The 13,803-nt window shown below is 38.9% G+C and overlaps 1 protein-coding gene across 3 annotated transcripts in view; it reads left to right on the forward strand.

Moving 5' to 3' along the window:
- PIK3CB (phosphatidylinositol-4,5-bisphosphate 3-kinase catalytic subunit beta) overlaps window positions 1-13,803 on the forward strand; it is a 186,066-nt gene that overhangs the window by 160,104 nt on the left and 12,159 nt on the right. For all 3 annotated transcript variants that reach the window (XM_011286143.4, XM_045037520.1, XM_045037521.1), the window contains exons 18-19: window positions 542-651; window positions 2,122-2,200. In XM_011286143.4, coding sequence (XP_011284445.1) covers window positions 542-651; window positions 2,122-2,200 — 189 coding nt within the window. The remainder of the gene's footprint in view (window positions 1-541; window positions 652-2,121; window positions 2,201-13,803) is intronic.

Consider the following 13,803-nt stretch of genomic DNA (forward strand, 5'->3'; position numbering starts at 1 on the left):
TTTCCTATTTCAAAATTAGATCTTAAATTGATTTGGAAAATTATTTCTCACTTTTTCATTCCCTTCAAAAGTAATAATAGAAAAGGAATGATGTGTATCCCCTTGTGTTAGGATTCAAAGTTGATCCCCCTGTAAGAAGTAATGAAGTTATAATATTCCTAATTTTAATCTAATGCTATGATCTGGTTGTTATTGACTATCTGTAATAACATAGAGTTAAGGAAGAATAGTAAAGAAAGAAAGGAAGAATTTTAAAGAAAGAAAGAAAGGAAAGAAGAAAGAAAAGGAAGAATTTTAAACATAGGTAGTGAGAAGGGCAAATCTGGGTTTTCAGTCTAGCCCATCTGGCATCAGTACAGGCCAACCAAAGCTGTCACCCCAGTTGCTTTTTTACCAAGAGGAAATGTTCTAGTTCTGACTTCTGCAGACCTGATTGGAACAGGTGAGGGTTTTCCCCAAGTCTAATACATCATGGCCAAATTTACAGTCTTGCCATTTCTTTAAATTGAAGTGGACTAATTTCCCCCTTGTTTGATTTCAGTGTTGAAAAATGTAAATACATGGATTCCAAAATGAAGCCTTTGTGGCTCGTGTACAACAACAAAGTTTTTGGTGAGGATTCAGTTGGAGTGATTTTTAAAAATGGTGATGGTATGTACTGAGATTTTTACAGCACCAAATTCCTTAGTATTTTTCATTTGTTGTCAGTTTGCTTTATCTGAAAAATGATGTGTAAACGTATAACAGATGCAAGCCCAGAGGTAGCTATCAATGGGCATAAGGTTGAATTTGGCGTGTCCTGTGAATCCCTTTTTTTTCCTCTTAGAAAATATCTTTACAGCTTACTTACATACACTGTTCTAATAAATCTTTTTTTCCTACAAAATACAAAGTCTGTCTAATTCTTTGGTAAGAAGCTTGTGAAGTACAGTATTTTCAGTAGTATATTCATACATTCTGTTTCAGTGACAGCAATTTTGATATCGCTGCCATAGTTTTATATTTTAATTAAAATGTCTTAATGACTCATATTTTTTGACAGGAAATGCCTCTGAGGTGATTACACCAACCAGACAGCCACCACTCATTAGTTGTTATGATTACAGATAAGTCACGTAAAATTCATTGCACTTCAGGTTCTTCATGGTCATAAGGATTATAGTATTTGTATGTTGGGTTTATTAAAAAGAATAAAAGGTACATTAGTAAATATGCTTACCATAATATGTGTGCTTACAACTATTTTAAAAAGAACTTGTAGTGTTTTGCTAGACATCTAATCCCACTTGATGGTATGAATGTTACTATGTAAAGCAATACTTTCAAAGCCCTCTGTTACCTCAAAATTATCCTTGGATACGATAACAAATAAAATCAACTGTTACAATTCTGTAATCTATCATACCATACAATTCCTTGTGTGATTTTTAAGAACTTCCTGTGCATCCCTAAACGCAACCAGGAAAGAAAAAAATCAGCAGTGTGAGTTGTATAGATGTTGTAGATAGCCAGTACTGTGTTATACAGTATTACGCCATCTATACAATCAGTATTGTAGCTTACACATGGTAAACAATTGAAAATTATTTTGTTTAAAGTAATCTCTACACTCAATGTGAGTTTGTGGGGCTCAAACTCATGACCCTGAGATCCAGAATCACATGTTCAACTGCCCGTGCCAGCCAGACACCCCTATTAAAAATATTACTTGCCTTGGGGCACCTGGGTGGCTCAGTAAGTTGAACGTCTGACTCTTGGTTTTAGCTCAGGTCATGGTCCCAGGGTTGTGGGATCCAGCCCTGCATCACGCTTCACACTGAGGGTGTAGCCTGCTTGGGATTCTCTCTCTCCCTCTGCCCTGTTTGTGCGAGCGTGCATGCTCTCTCCCTCTCTCTCTCTCAAAAAAAAATTTACCTTAATTTCTGAAATAGTGTTATAGGCACATGCTAGCCAGCAAACCTAATATTTAACAAAATAAGTATACTCAACATTAAAGTTTCAGGAAAATATTAACACTATTGGTCATTGATTTTAGTTCTATCTGAATTAGTAGTCTTGAATTAATGTTATTAGACATAACGTGGAAAGCATTTATAATAAAGCAGAGTATTCCCCCCTTAGATTTACGACAAGATATGTTGACACTCCAGATGTTGCGCTTGATGGATTTACTTTGGAAAGAAGCTGGTCTGGATCTTCGGTGAGATTTCTAGTGAATTTATTTTTGTCTCGTGTTGTATTCTTTCCATAGTAAAATTGTAAAAATTTTTATTCCTTCCCTCCTGCTATTATTATTAACTGGTGTTCATGGTAATATTTATAGAACATTTTATAGTTCTATGGTATACTGTCAAATGCATTGTCTTACTGAAACCTCATCAGATATAAAACTGTGTATGTTACAGAGACTCCAGAAAGAAAGGTTTGCACTTTCAGTAAAGCCTAGACAGGCAGCAAAAGTCACACTCTAACCTATGGTTCTGAGGGTACTCTCAGGGAGGATGCACTGGTGGTCATGAGAATGACAAGGCCAGAGAATGGCCTGCCCCTCTTCTTAGCCCGGTAACACTGATTCCTCTACCTTCCCTAAAGGGAAGTGTTCAAGGGTGCTCCAGGGTTTTTAGCTTGTCACCATTATTAGAGGTAGACGGCAGAACAGGTTTATGGCAACAGAAAAAAGAAAACATAATGGATTTTAAAAGTTTAATCGGGAGCCTGGGTGGCTCAGTTAAGTGTCTGACTTAGGCCTGGGTCATGATCTCATGGTTTGTGGGTTCAAGCCCCGCATTGGGCTCTGTGCTGACAGCTCAGAGCCTGGAGCCTGCTTCAGATTCTGTGTCTCCCTCTCTCTGTGCCCCTGCCCTCCTCATGCTTTGTCTCTCTCTGTCTCTCAAAAATAAATAAGTGTTGAAAAAAATTTTTTTAAGTTTAATCAATGTCAGATCTTCTAAGGTCAGGAGCGAATGAAGAGAATCACAAACAAAATGTTGATCATTTACCTAACAGTATAAGATTTGAATCTTGCAAACCTACAAAATTAAAAGTCAAGCCTCACATTGGGCCTAATATTCATAGTGAACAGAACAGAGGGATAATGATCCTAAATATTTAAAGAGCTCATAGAAATAAATATGGAGAGGGGCACCTGTCTGGCTCAGTTAGAAGAGAGTGTGACTTTTGATCTTGGGATCTTGAGTTTGAGCCCAATGTTGGGTGTAGAGATTATGTAAATAAATAAAACTTAAAAAAAAAAAAGAAATATGGAGAAAAAATGTGAAAAGGCTATTCATACAGGATATAAAATAAATATTAGTCATAATTATGTGAACACATCAATTCCAACATATAGGTACAAATACAACATACAATTCCAACATACAAGAACAGTTGGATACCACTGATTTCCTAGCCAAGATTTTGTTAAACGATAAAATAGCTTAAGATACGATTGAAGCAACAAAAACACGAGTATTCACATGTCTTTGTAAATTAATACTAACCTCTCTGTATCAAGTTTATTTATACCTCTAGTGTTCCCAGAATTTACTTTAAAATTAGAAATTGGAAAGAGGGGCACATGTGTGGCTCAGTTGGTTAAGCATCTGACTCTTGATTTCCTGTCCTGCCTTCCCACATCTCAGAATTTACCTTTTCCTCTTTTACCTAATTCTTTATATTTTATTTTTCTAAATTGTGCACTCTTTCATACATGAAAGTGTAGAAAATAATTTAAAATTTTTATGTGTTTTACTTTGGGATTTAATAGATGTACATATGTAGCAATTAAATGACAGATGTTAGTATGTCTCCAACTGACTTTTTTTTCACTATATGAAATTTATTGTTAAATTGGTTTCCATACAACACCCAGTGCTCATCCCAAAAGGTGCCCTCCTCAATACCCATCACCCACCCTCCCCTCCCTCCCACCCCCCATCAACCCTCAGTTTGTTCTCCGTTTTTTTTTCTTTTTTTTGGTTTGTTTGGTTTTTTTGTTTTTTTTTTTTAACATTTATTTATTTTTTGAGACAGAGAGAGACAGAGCATGAACTGGGGAGGGTCAGAGAGAGGGAGACACAGAATCTGAAACAGGCTCCAGGCTCTGAGCTGTCAGCACAGAGCCCAACGTGGGGCTCGAACTCACGGACCGCGAGATCATGACCTGAGCCGAAGTCGGCCGCTTAACTGACTGAGCCACCCAGGGGCCCCTGTTCTCAGTTTTTAAGAGTCTCTTATGCTTTGGCTCTCTCCCACGCTAACCTCTTTTTTTTTTTTTCTTCCCCTCCCCCATGGGTTTCTGTTAAGTTTCTCAGGATCCACATAAGAGTGAAAACATATGGTATTTGTCTTTCTCTGTTGGCTTGTTTCACTTAGCATCACACTCTCCAGTTCCATCCACGTTGCTACAAAGGGCCATATTTCATTCTTTCTCATTGCCACGTAGTACTCCATTATGTATATAAACCATAATTTCTTTATCCATTCATCAGTTGATGGACATTTAGGCTCTTTCCATAACTTGGCTATTGTTGAGAGTGCTGCTATAAACATTGGGGTACAAGTGCCCCTATGCATCAGTACTCCTGAATCCCTTGGGTAAATTCCTAGCAGTGCTACTGCTGGGTCATAAGGTAGGTCTATTTTTAATTTTTTGTGGAACCTCCACACTGTTTTCCAGAGTGGCTGTACCAGTTTGCATTCCCACCAACAGTGCAAGAGGGTTCCCGTTTCTCCACATCCTCTCCAGCATCTATAGTCTCCTGATTTGTTCATTTTGGTCACTCTCACTGGCGTGAGGTGATATCTGAGTGTGGTTTTGATTTGTATTTCCCTGATAAGGAGCGACGTTGAGCATCTTTTCATGTGCCTGTTGGCCATCCGGATGTCTTCTTTAGAGAAGTGTCTATTCATGTTTTGTGCCCATTTCTTCACTGGGTTATTTGTTTTTTGGGTGTGGAGTTTGGTGAGCTCTTTATAGATTTTGGATACTAGCCCTTTGTCCGATATGTCATTTGCAAATATCTTTTCCCATTCCGTCCAACTGACTTTTTTAAAAAAGGAATTAAACACGCAGATAAAATTTTAATGCATTCTCATTCTACCCTACTTTCTCACATCTCAGAAGTAACCACTATTCTAAAGCTATAATATATAGATTTTTGTGCTTTACTTATACATTTTGTATCCATTGTATGTTTTGAACTTTAAATGCTATCATACCACCTGCAACTTTTACTTTTTTCTCACAACATTTTTCGGGATTTAATAAGATTAATATGTGATGTTCTAATTTGTTATTTTCACTTCTTTATTAATGTTTTGAATAAATATAAAAGTTTATCCATTCTTTTGTTAATAGCTATTTACATTCATTGTTTTTTCCAACAATAACAAAAAATTTGTTGGAGTTTGAACACTTCTAAATAGCTCACCATTCACATATAGAAGATGTCTCTAGTTTATAATAGCTGGAAGTGGAATTGCTTACTCATAAATGAGACATATGTATTTTCTTTTTTTTTTTTTTTTTTAATGTTTATTTATTTTTGAGACAGAGACAGAGCATTAACGGGGGAGGGTCAGAGAGAGAGGGAGACACAGAATCCGAAGCAGGCTCCAGGCTCTGAGCTGTCAGCACAGAGCCCGACGCGGGGCTCGAACTCACGGACCATGAGATCATGACCTGAGCCGAAGTCAGACGCTTAACTGACTGAGCCACCCAGGTGCCCCGAGACATATGTATTTTCAACTTTACCCCCATTGTCCAAATGGTTGTACCAGTGTTGTTTCCACCCAGAAGTATCTCCTTGTCAGTTAACTTGTTGATTTTTTGCAAATCTAATGGATATAACATGGTATCTCCATAGAACTTTAATTTGCATTTCTTTTATTAATATTTTGGTTCAGTATTGTTTTCATTGTTGAAAAGTACTGTGTTTTCCGTTGCTATAAATTACCTAGGTTCCTTAGGGGTTTATACTTTTTAGTACATTATTTAAAAAAAATATTTTTCTCTGTGCAATTATTTTCAAGGATATTCTTCTATAGTTTATTTTGCAAATTTTATTTGCAAAGTTAGTGTGCTTTCCCCTCTTCCCTCTCTGCAAAGATTTGGTTCTGGTGTTGATTTTGGAGTCTAGGTCTTTTTGACTACTGATTTTTCTTATTGATTATTGTACTTACCAGATTTTTTCCCCCTCTTGAGTCAGTCTAGAGGTTAAGAATTGTCTAGTTGATCAGTATTTTCCATTTACTGTCATACATTTTTTAGAATAGCCTTTTATTATTTATTTATTTATTTATTTAATTATTTATTTATTTATTTATTTATTTATTTAACGTTTATTTTGAGAGAGAGAGAGAGAGTGTACACACAAGCATGGGAGTAGTGGGGAGACAGAGAGAGAATCTCCAGCAAACTCTGTGCTGTCAGTGCAGAGCCTGATGGGGAGCTTTATCCTATGAACTGTGTAATCATGACCTGAGCCGAAATCAAGAGTCAGACGTTTAACTGACTGAGCCACCAAGGTACCCCGAGACTATTCTTTCTTCAGTAAGTTGTCTTGGCACTCTTGTCATGCATCAACTGACTATAAATGTGAGGGTTTTTACCTAAACTCTAAATTCTTTTTCATTGGTTTACATGTTTGTTTTTATGCACATTCTTGATTCCTGTGCTTTGTGTTAAGTTTTGAAATTCAGAAGTGAGTCCTCCAACTTCTGTTCATTCTCTTTATTTACCTGGGAAATCTTAATTTCTCCTTTGTTTTTGAAGAATACTTTTACTGGAATTTGAATTCTCTGTTTTCAGTCTTTCACCACATTTTAACATGTCCTCCCACTGCTTTCATGCCTCCAAGATTCCTGATGAGAAATTGTTTAATTTGGCAGGGGGTGAGGGGAATCTCTATAAGGGATTGGTCACATCTCTCTTATTATTTTCAAGATACTGGCTTTTTATTTTTTCCTTAATGTTTATTTTTGAGAGAGAGAGAGAGCATGAACAGGGGAGGGGCAGAGAGAGAAGGAGACATAGAATCTGAAGCAGGCTCCAGGTTCTGAGCTGTCAGCACAGAGCCCGACATGGGGCTTGAACTCACAAACTGTGAAATCATGACCCTGAGCCAAAGTTGGACACTTAACCGAGCCACCAAGGTGCCCCAGTGTTTTGGGTTTTTTTTTAATGTTTATTTATTTTATTTTGACAGAGAGAGAACACACACATGTGAACTGTGGGAGGGCAGAGAGAGGGAGAAGGAGATAGAAAATCCTAAGCAGGCTCCGTGCTGTCAGCACAGAGCCCGATGTGGGGCTTAATCTCACAAACCATGAGATCATGACCTGAGCCGAAATCACGAGTCGGATGCTTAAGTGAATGAGCCACTCAAGTACCCCTCAAGATTCTGTTATTTGAATCTTGACAGTTTGGTTATAATATATTTAGTCCTTCTTGGAGTTTATTTGACTTTGAATTCATTGAGCCTCTTGGATATGTAGATTATTGTTTTTCATTAAATTTCAGAAGTTTTTAGCTTTTTTCATATACCTTTTTGTCTTTTTTCTCTCTGTACAACCATTATGTACTTGCTGGTTGTGTTAATTTTTCATTATTTTCCTTTTGTTCCTCTGATTGGATACTTGATCTATCTTAAAGTTTGCGGATTTTTTCTCACTGCTGCTCAAATCTGCTATTGTGTCTGTCTAGTGAATTTTCTATTTCAGTTCTCCTTTTCAACTCCAGAATTTTTATTTGGGTAATTTAAATTTGTTTCATTTGTTTCTTTTTTAAAAAACTTAAAAAAAATATTTATTTATTTTTGAGAGGCAGAGCGGGGGAGGGGCAGAGAGAAAGGAGACAGAGATTCTGAAGCAGGCTCCAGGCTCTGAGCTGTCGGCACAGAGCCCGACGCAGGGCTGGAACTGAGGAACCATGAGATCATGACCTGAGCTGAAGTTGGATGCTTAACTGACTAAGCCACCCAAGCACCCCTAAATAAGTTGTTTCTTAATAATAGAGACTATATGATCATAATTCATCATTCTCAGGCTTTCCTTTCCTTTAGTTCTTTAGACATGATTTCTTTTAGTTCTTTGAATATACTTAAAATAAGTGTTTCTACATTTTTGTCTAGGGGCACCTGGTATTCTGACCTGTTACTTTTACAAATCTGCTGTCAGTCTGAATGGTATTTTTTTACCCCAATGCAGAAAACAAATTTCTCTTAGCCTTTGGTTTCTGTAGTTTTACTATAGTTTGTTAGTGTATGGATTTCTTTTCATCTTTTCTCCCCTATTCTCAGTGTATCTCTACAATTAGCGAAAATACAGCTTGTTTTAGTTCCTATAAAACTCTCACAGGGGCGCCTGGGTGACGCAGTCGGTTGAGCGTCCGACTTCAGCCAGGTCACGATCTCGCGGTCCGTGAGTTTGAGCCCCGCATCAGGCTCTGGGCTGATGGCTCGGAGCCTGTTTCGTGTTTCCGATTCTGTGTCTCCCTCTCTCTCTGCCCCTCCCCTGTTCATGCTCTGTCTCTCTCTGTCCCCCCAAAAATAAATAAAACGTTGAAAAAAAAATTAAAAAAAAAAAAAGTCTCACAGTCTTCTGCAAGCTTTAATAGAGGTGTGTTGGATTTTCCTGTTTTGTCCTGCATGTCTCTTGACCTGTCTTACCTATTTCCCACTTTTATGTGCCATTCTTTGTAGTTTCTTGTTTACTGTCTTTCCAGTTCACTAAATTTCTCTTCTGCATTGTCCAGTTTCATTTCCTTGTGTAGTTAATAATGTTTGGTTTTGAATTCATTGTTAGTGTCGACTGTGTTTTCTCTGAGGGGTCCTTTGCTCCCTAGGGTATGAAAGTACCCTCCCAAAATGAGTTTGTGCTTAATTTCTACTGTTCCCCAAGGTCTTTACACACAATCAGTCGGTTTTTATTTTAACTCTTAGCCTTCATGCTCTCATATTTCATAGATAGTTTATACTTGGATCTCATGAGAATGTAGGAAGGCTTGAGTTTCTGCATTTTCATGAAAGTTCCCCTCCTCCCCCCATCTAGTGCGCAAGGTAGATGGCAGACTTTCATGCCACATCTTCTGGTCAGTGAGCAGACATTTTCTAGTTACCTTTTCATACACTTGACAGTGCTAGCGCTTTCAGATCCCCAGCTTTGTTTAGGATCACAGGTCTAGATCCTGTCTCTTATGGGCCCAAGGCCATAGCTCTCTTCTCATGGACATTAAATTGTCAACCAAGTTAGTAGTTTGCTCAGCCAGTGCTATGAATAGTTTCTGGGACCCAGAGTTCTCCTTTTCTTTCTTTATTTACCATAACTATTTATAAAACCTTTTTGACTTTATCTGTAATTTTTATGTGTTTTAGAATCTACAGCAACTTAGTCCACAAGTTTGTTGGAAATGGTTATACTTGACATTGACTTTATTCTTATAAGTATTTCCTGATTAAGTTTTGAAATTTGAATTGTTTTCTTCATAACTAAATATATTTTAGGGTTTTTAAGCTTAAGACACTTGTGGGGCGCCTGCATGGCTCATTGGTTAGGCATCTGACTCTTGGTTTTGGCTCAGATCAGGATCTCACAGTTCCTGGGTTCAAGTCCCACATCAGGCTCTGTGCTGACAGCGTGGAGCCTGCTTGGGATTCTCTCTCTCTCTCTCTCTCTCTCTCTCTCTCTCTCTCTCTCTCCCTCCCTCCCTCCCTCCCTCCCTCCCTCCTTCCCTCCCTCCTCTCTTCTCTCTACCCTCCCCCACTCATGCTGTCTCTGTCTCCAAATAAATAAATAAATTTTAAAAATTAAAAAAAAAAAAAAACTCTTTGCTAAACCAGGCATAGTATTAGGTTCTTCAGCTATGTAATGTCATGTAAGTTAAAAATACTCTATGAGGTGCTATTATTCTTTTTTAGCAAATGAGGAAAATTAAGACTAAAGGGATTTTTTTAATTTAATTTTTTAATTTTTTTAAGAGAGGGCACAAGTGGGGGAGGGAGCAGAGGGATAGAGAGAATCTTAAGCAGGCTCCACCCTTAGGTCTCTATCCCACAACTCTGGGATCATGACCTGAGCTGAAATCAAGAGTCAGTCCCTCAATCACTTGAGCCACCAGGTGCCCCAAGGCTCAAGGGATTTTAAACAATTTGTCAAATGTTACAAAAATATTAATTGAAGGAGCCAAGTTCATATCCAGGTCTATCAGACTGTACACTTGATGTTATTTCTTCATTTTACCAGTCTAAGCAAGAAAACAGTCATGGGAAGACATGTTTAGTAGTAACCCTTTGTTTATCACAGTGTTGTGGTGCCCCAAATAGTAATTTTCCATTGATTTGAGGTTTTATTTCTTTAAAGAAAGCAAGAGTTTTCTAGTCTTGGATCCTTGCAGGATAAACTTTTTAGTGCTGTTGAAGTAGAAAGAGCAATTTGCTGTTGGTGTTTTTCCTTTTATGGGACTTACAGATATGATTGGAATAAGGGAGTGAGATTATAATGTATCTAAAAAGGACCGTTTGAGCACTATAAGTGACAGACTTTTGCTTTTATTTTTTTTTTAATTTTTTTTAACATTTATTTATTTTTGAGACAGAGAGACAGAGCATGAACGGGCGAGGGCAGAGATAGAGGGAGACACAGAATCGGAAGCAGGCTCCAGGCTCTGAGCCGTCAGCCCAGAGCCTGACGTGGGGCTCGAACTCACGGACCGCGAGATCGTGACCTGAGCTGAAGTTGGATGCTCAACCAGCTGAGCCACCCAGGCGCCCCAGACTTTTGCTTTTAAATTAGGAAGAATTTATAATATAATGGTGTAAAAAAATAGAATTAGTTTTGCATAGGTATCAAGTTTTTTAGTCAACCACATACATGTAAGAAATACTGGATGGATAAGAGGAATGGGTGGTTGTGAATTCTGCCTGAGGAACATAAACCCAGAGGGTCTGGTCTACACTGTCCCCCAGCCCACCCCCTACTTTTTGTATATAAAGTTGTATTGGCACAGCCACAGCCCATTTGTTTACATACCGTCTTGTGGCTGCTTTTATACTGTAACTGCAGAATTGAGTAGTGACCTGATTGTCTGTAATATTTACTCTCCGGCTTAATCTCCAAAAGTTTGCTGACGCTTCCTATAAAGTAAACTGCCGCAGGGGCGCCTGGGTGGCTCAGTCGGTTAAGCGGCCGACTTCGGCTCAGGTCATGATCTCGCGGTCCGGGAGTTCGAGCCCTGCGTCGGGTTCTGTGCTGACAGCTCAGAGCCTGGAGCCTGTTTCAGATTCTGTGTCTCCCTCTCTCTGACCCTCCCCCACTCATGCTCTGTCTCTCTCTGTCTCAAAAATAAATAAACGTTAAAAAAAAAATTTTTTTTAACATAATAAAAAATAAAGTAAACTGCCGCAAAAATGATTTTATAATTTTATCAAATGATTTGATGCCAGGCTAGATCCAAGGACTCAGAGAAGGTCCTGCAGGAACAGCCAAGAGGGTCCCTGGTTTCACACAGGATAGAAATTATTTGGGAGCCAGCAGGAGGTGGAAGAATTTTTTGAAGATAAAGGGAGAGCAAATACAGATGAATTGTCTGGAACACTGGGAAAGGAAAGGAGCATGAGTATGGTTTTATCTGAGGTGTGGGGGTTTTTATTGGGGACAGTCGTGTGGTGTACATGTCCTCTCAGGTGTCTAGGAACCAGGTAGAACAAGGACAGAGGCCAGGTGTCTATCAGAGTCACTTGTTTCTTGAAACCAGTGGTCTTGGCATTGAGATGCCTAGCGCCAGTGGTTTCGATATTACCAATTTTGCTGGAAGACTCCAAAGGTACCATTCTTTGTCCCTTACGAGTTGGACACGCATTAAGGCATATGTAGGGCTGGGGTGCAGGTCCTAGTAAGAAGAGAAGCAGGAAAAAAAGCAAAGGGAACAAAAGAGCTTTTTCTTTCGCGAGTCCCTTTGGTTTCCCTGTCTCCCTTCCATTGCCTTAATTAAAAATTCCCAACCAGGGGCGCCTGGGTGGCGCAGTCGGTTAAGCGTCCGACTTCAGCCAGGTCACGATCTCGCGGTCCGTGGGTTCGAGCCCCGCGTCAGGCTCTGGGCTGATGGCTCGGAGCCTGGAGCCTGTTTCCGATTCTGTGTCTCCCTCTCTCCCTGCCCCTCCCCCGTTCATGCTCTGTCTCTCTCTCTCTGTCCCAAAAATAAATAAACGTTGAAAAAAAAAAAATTCCCAACCAAGTTCTTTTCTCTTTGCTGTTTTATTTTACCCATTCTATTCAACTGTAAAATACATATAGCATCAAATGAAATTCATTGTGTGACCTCAGGCCAAGGGAGGAAACCACATGTGGGAGTGCTAGAAATAAACCTAGTGTCTCTCTTATGGGAAGCAACAAGTATCTAACAAGAAAAAGGAACTTGTCTGTCCAGGGAGATCTCTGCTGACTTTTTGTACTCTGACCCCATGTTTTTAAAATATGTGGAACTTTAATTCTTTAGGGTTCATTTCCAAATGAATACCATTTTCTCACCAAACTTTTTTTACTCTTTCTATAAATATGCGTGCTTCACTGTTCCTATTGTTTGTTTTCTTTTGGCCAGCTGTTCAGGTTAAGCTGGGTCACATAGCACACACTCTTGTAAATTCAATCTCAAATCTTCAGGTACCTTCTATGCTGTATTACTTTGACCAGAATAGTTTAGTATTTGTAACAGTGCCATGTTAGCCTGAATGAAAGTGCCTATTTCTCATTTTCATTTTTCTCTGATGTCCCAAAGATACTCTTGATATTTTTCATACTAAATTAGAACATCTGTAAGCCTATCAGTATGTTAGAACACTCTGACCTCCTCAGTCACCAAATAATAGGTATTCAGCCTCTTCTGTCAAGTCTCCTAGGTTGTCTGTATGTGAATCTATTTGGCCTTCGGTAGATTTCATAGTCTTCTACCACCCCCTGAATTTTGGACAGTTGTCTTCATTGTGACTTTACATCTGAGTTACATTAATGGGATTTACTTCCCTTTTAAGAGTGCTAATCAACACTTCTGTAATGACACTGGTAATAGCAGTCTTGGAAGGATTAGGGAAGAATATGGAAACGATGCAAACATTAGGTAAAGGAATTACTCTTTCCTCTTTTGGAGGCAAGGGGCTAAGTCACCACTCAAATTGGGTCAATATGTCAGAGTCAAGACCCGAGAAAACTTTCTACATACTCATTAAGAGTAGGGTTATGGGGCTGCCATCCCCTCAGCTGTAGAATTTGTATTTTAATTCTTGATTAGTGGAAAGATAACAAAGTGCTCCTTGGATCAGAGAGTCTGAGAAAGGAAGGGAAACATTACCAGTTGTTCTTATGGCCTTTATAAAGTTGAGTGCAAAACAGGCCCATGTAAGATGATCAGGGCTCTAAGAGTTTGTCCCCAGCCTGACTTCTGTCAAACTGTCTGTCTGACAAGGATGTTTTTTCCTTCCCATTGTGAGAGTTTCATCCTCAAGACACTGAATGCTTTTATCATTGCACGCTTTTGAAGAGGAAGTTGTTGGATTTTTGCCCAGTTTGGCTGCAAGTGAGGTGGGAGGAGAAGCAGGAAAGTGAGCCAAAGTGCAGTTAAACCACACAGTGTTTGCCTCACATGTGTTGTGTCATGATAAGAATAGGGGTGTTGGGAAAGCTTCCATGCTCCAAGCTACTTTGCTTATTGAAAGGTAACTTTTTAAAAGGAAACAAAAACAAAAACAAAACAAAACAAAAACAGATGAAAAGCAGTCTGTTGGTATATCACACTGCTAGCATGTAGTTTCG

Source organism: Felis catus, chromosome C2 (genome assembly GCF_018350175.1).
Source record: "Felis catus isolate Fca126 chromosome C2, F.catus_Fca126_mat1.0, whole genome shotgun sequence".
NCBI lineage: Eukaryota > Metazoa > Chordata > Mammalia > Carnivora > Felidae > Felis > Felis catus.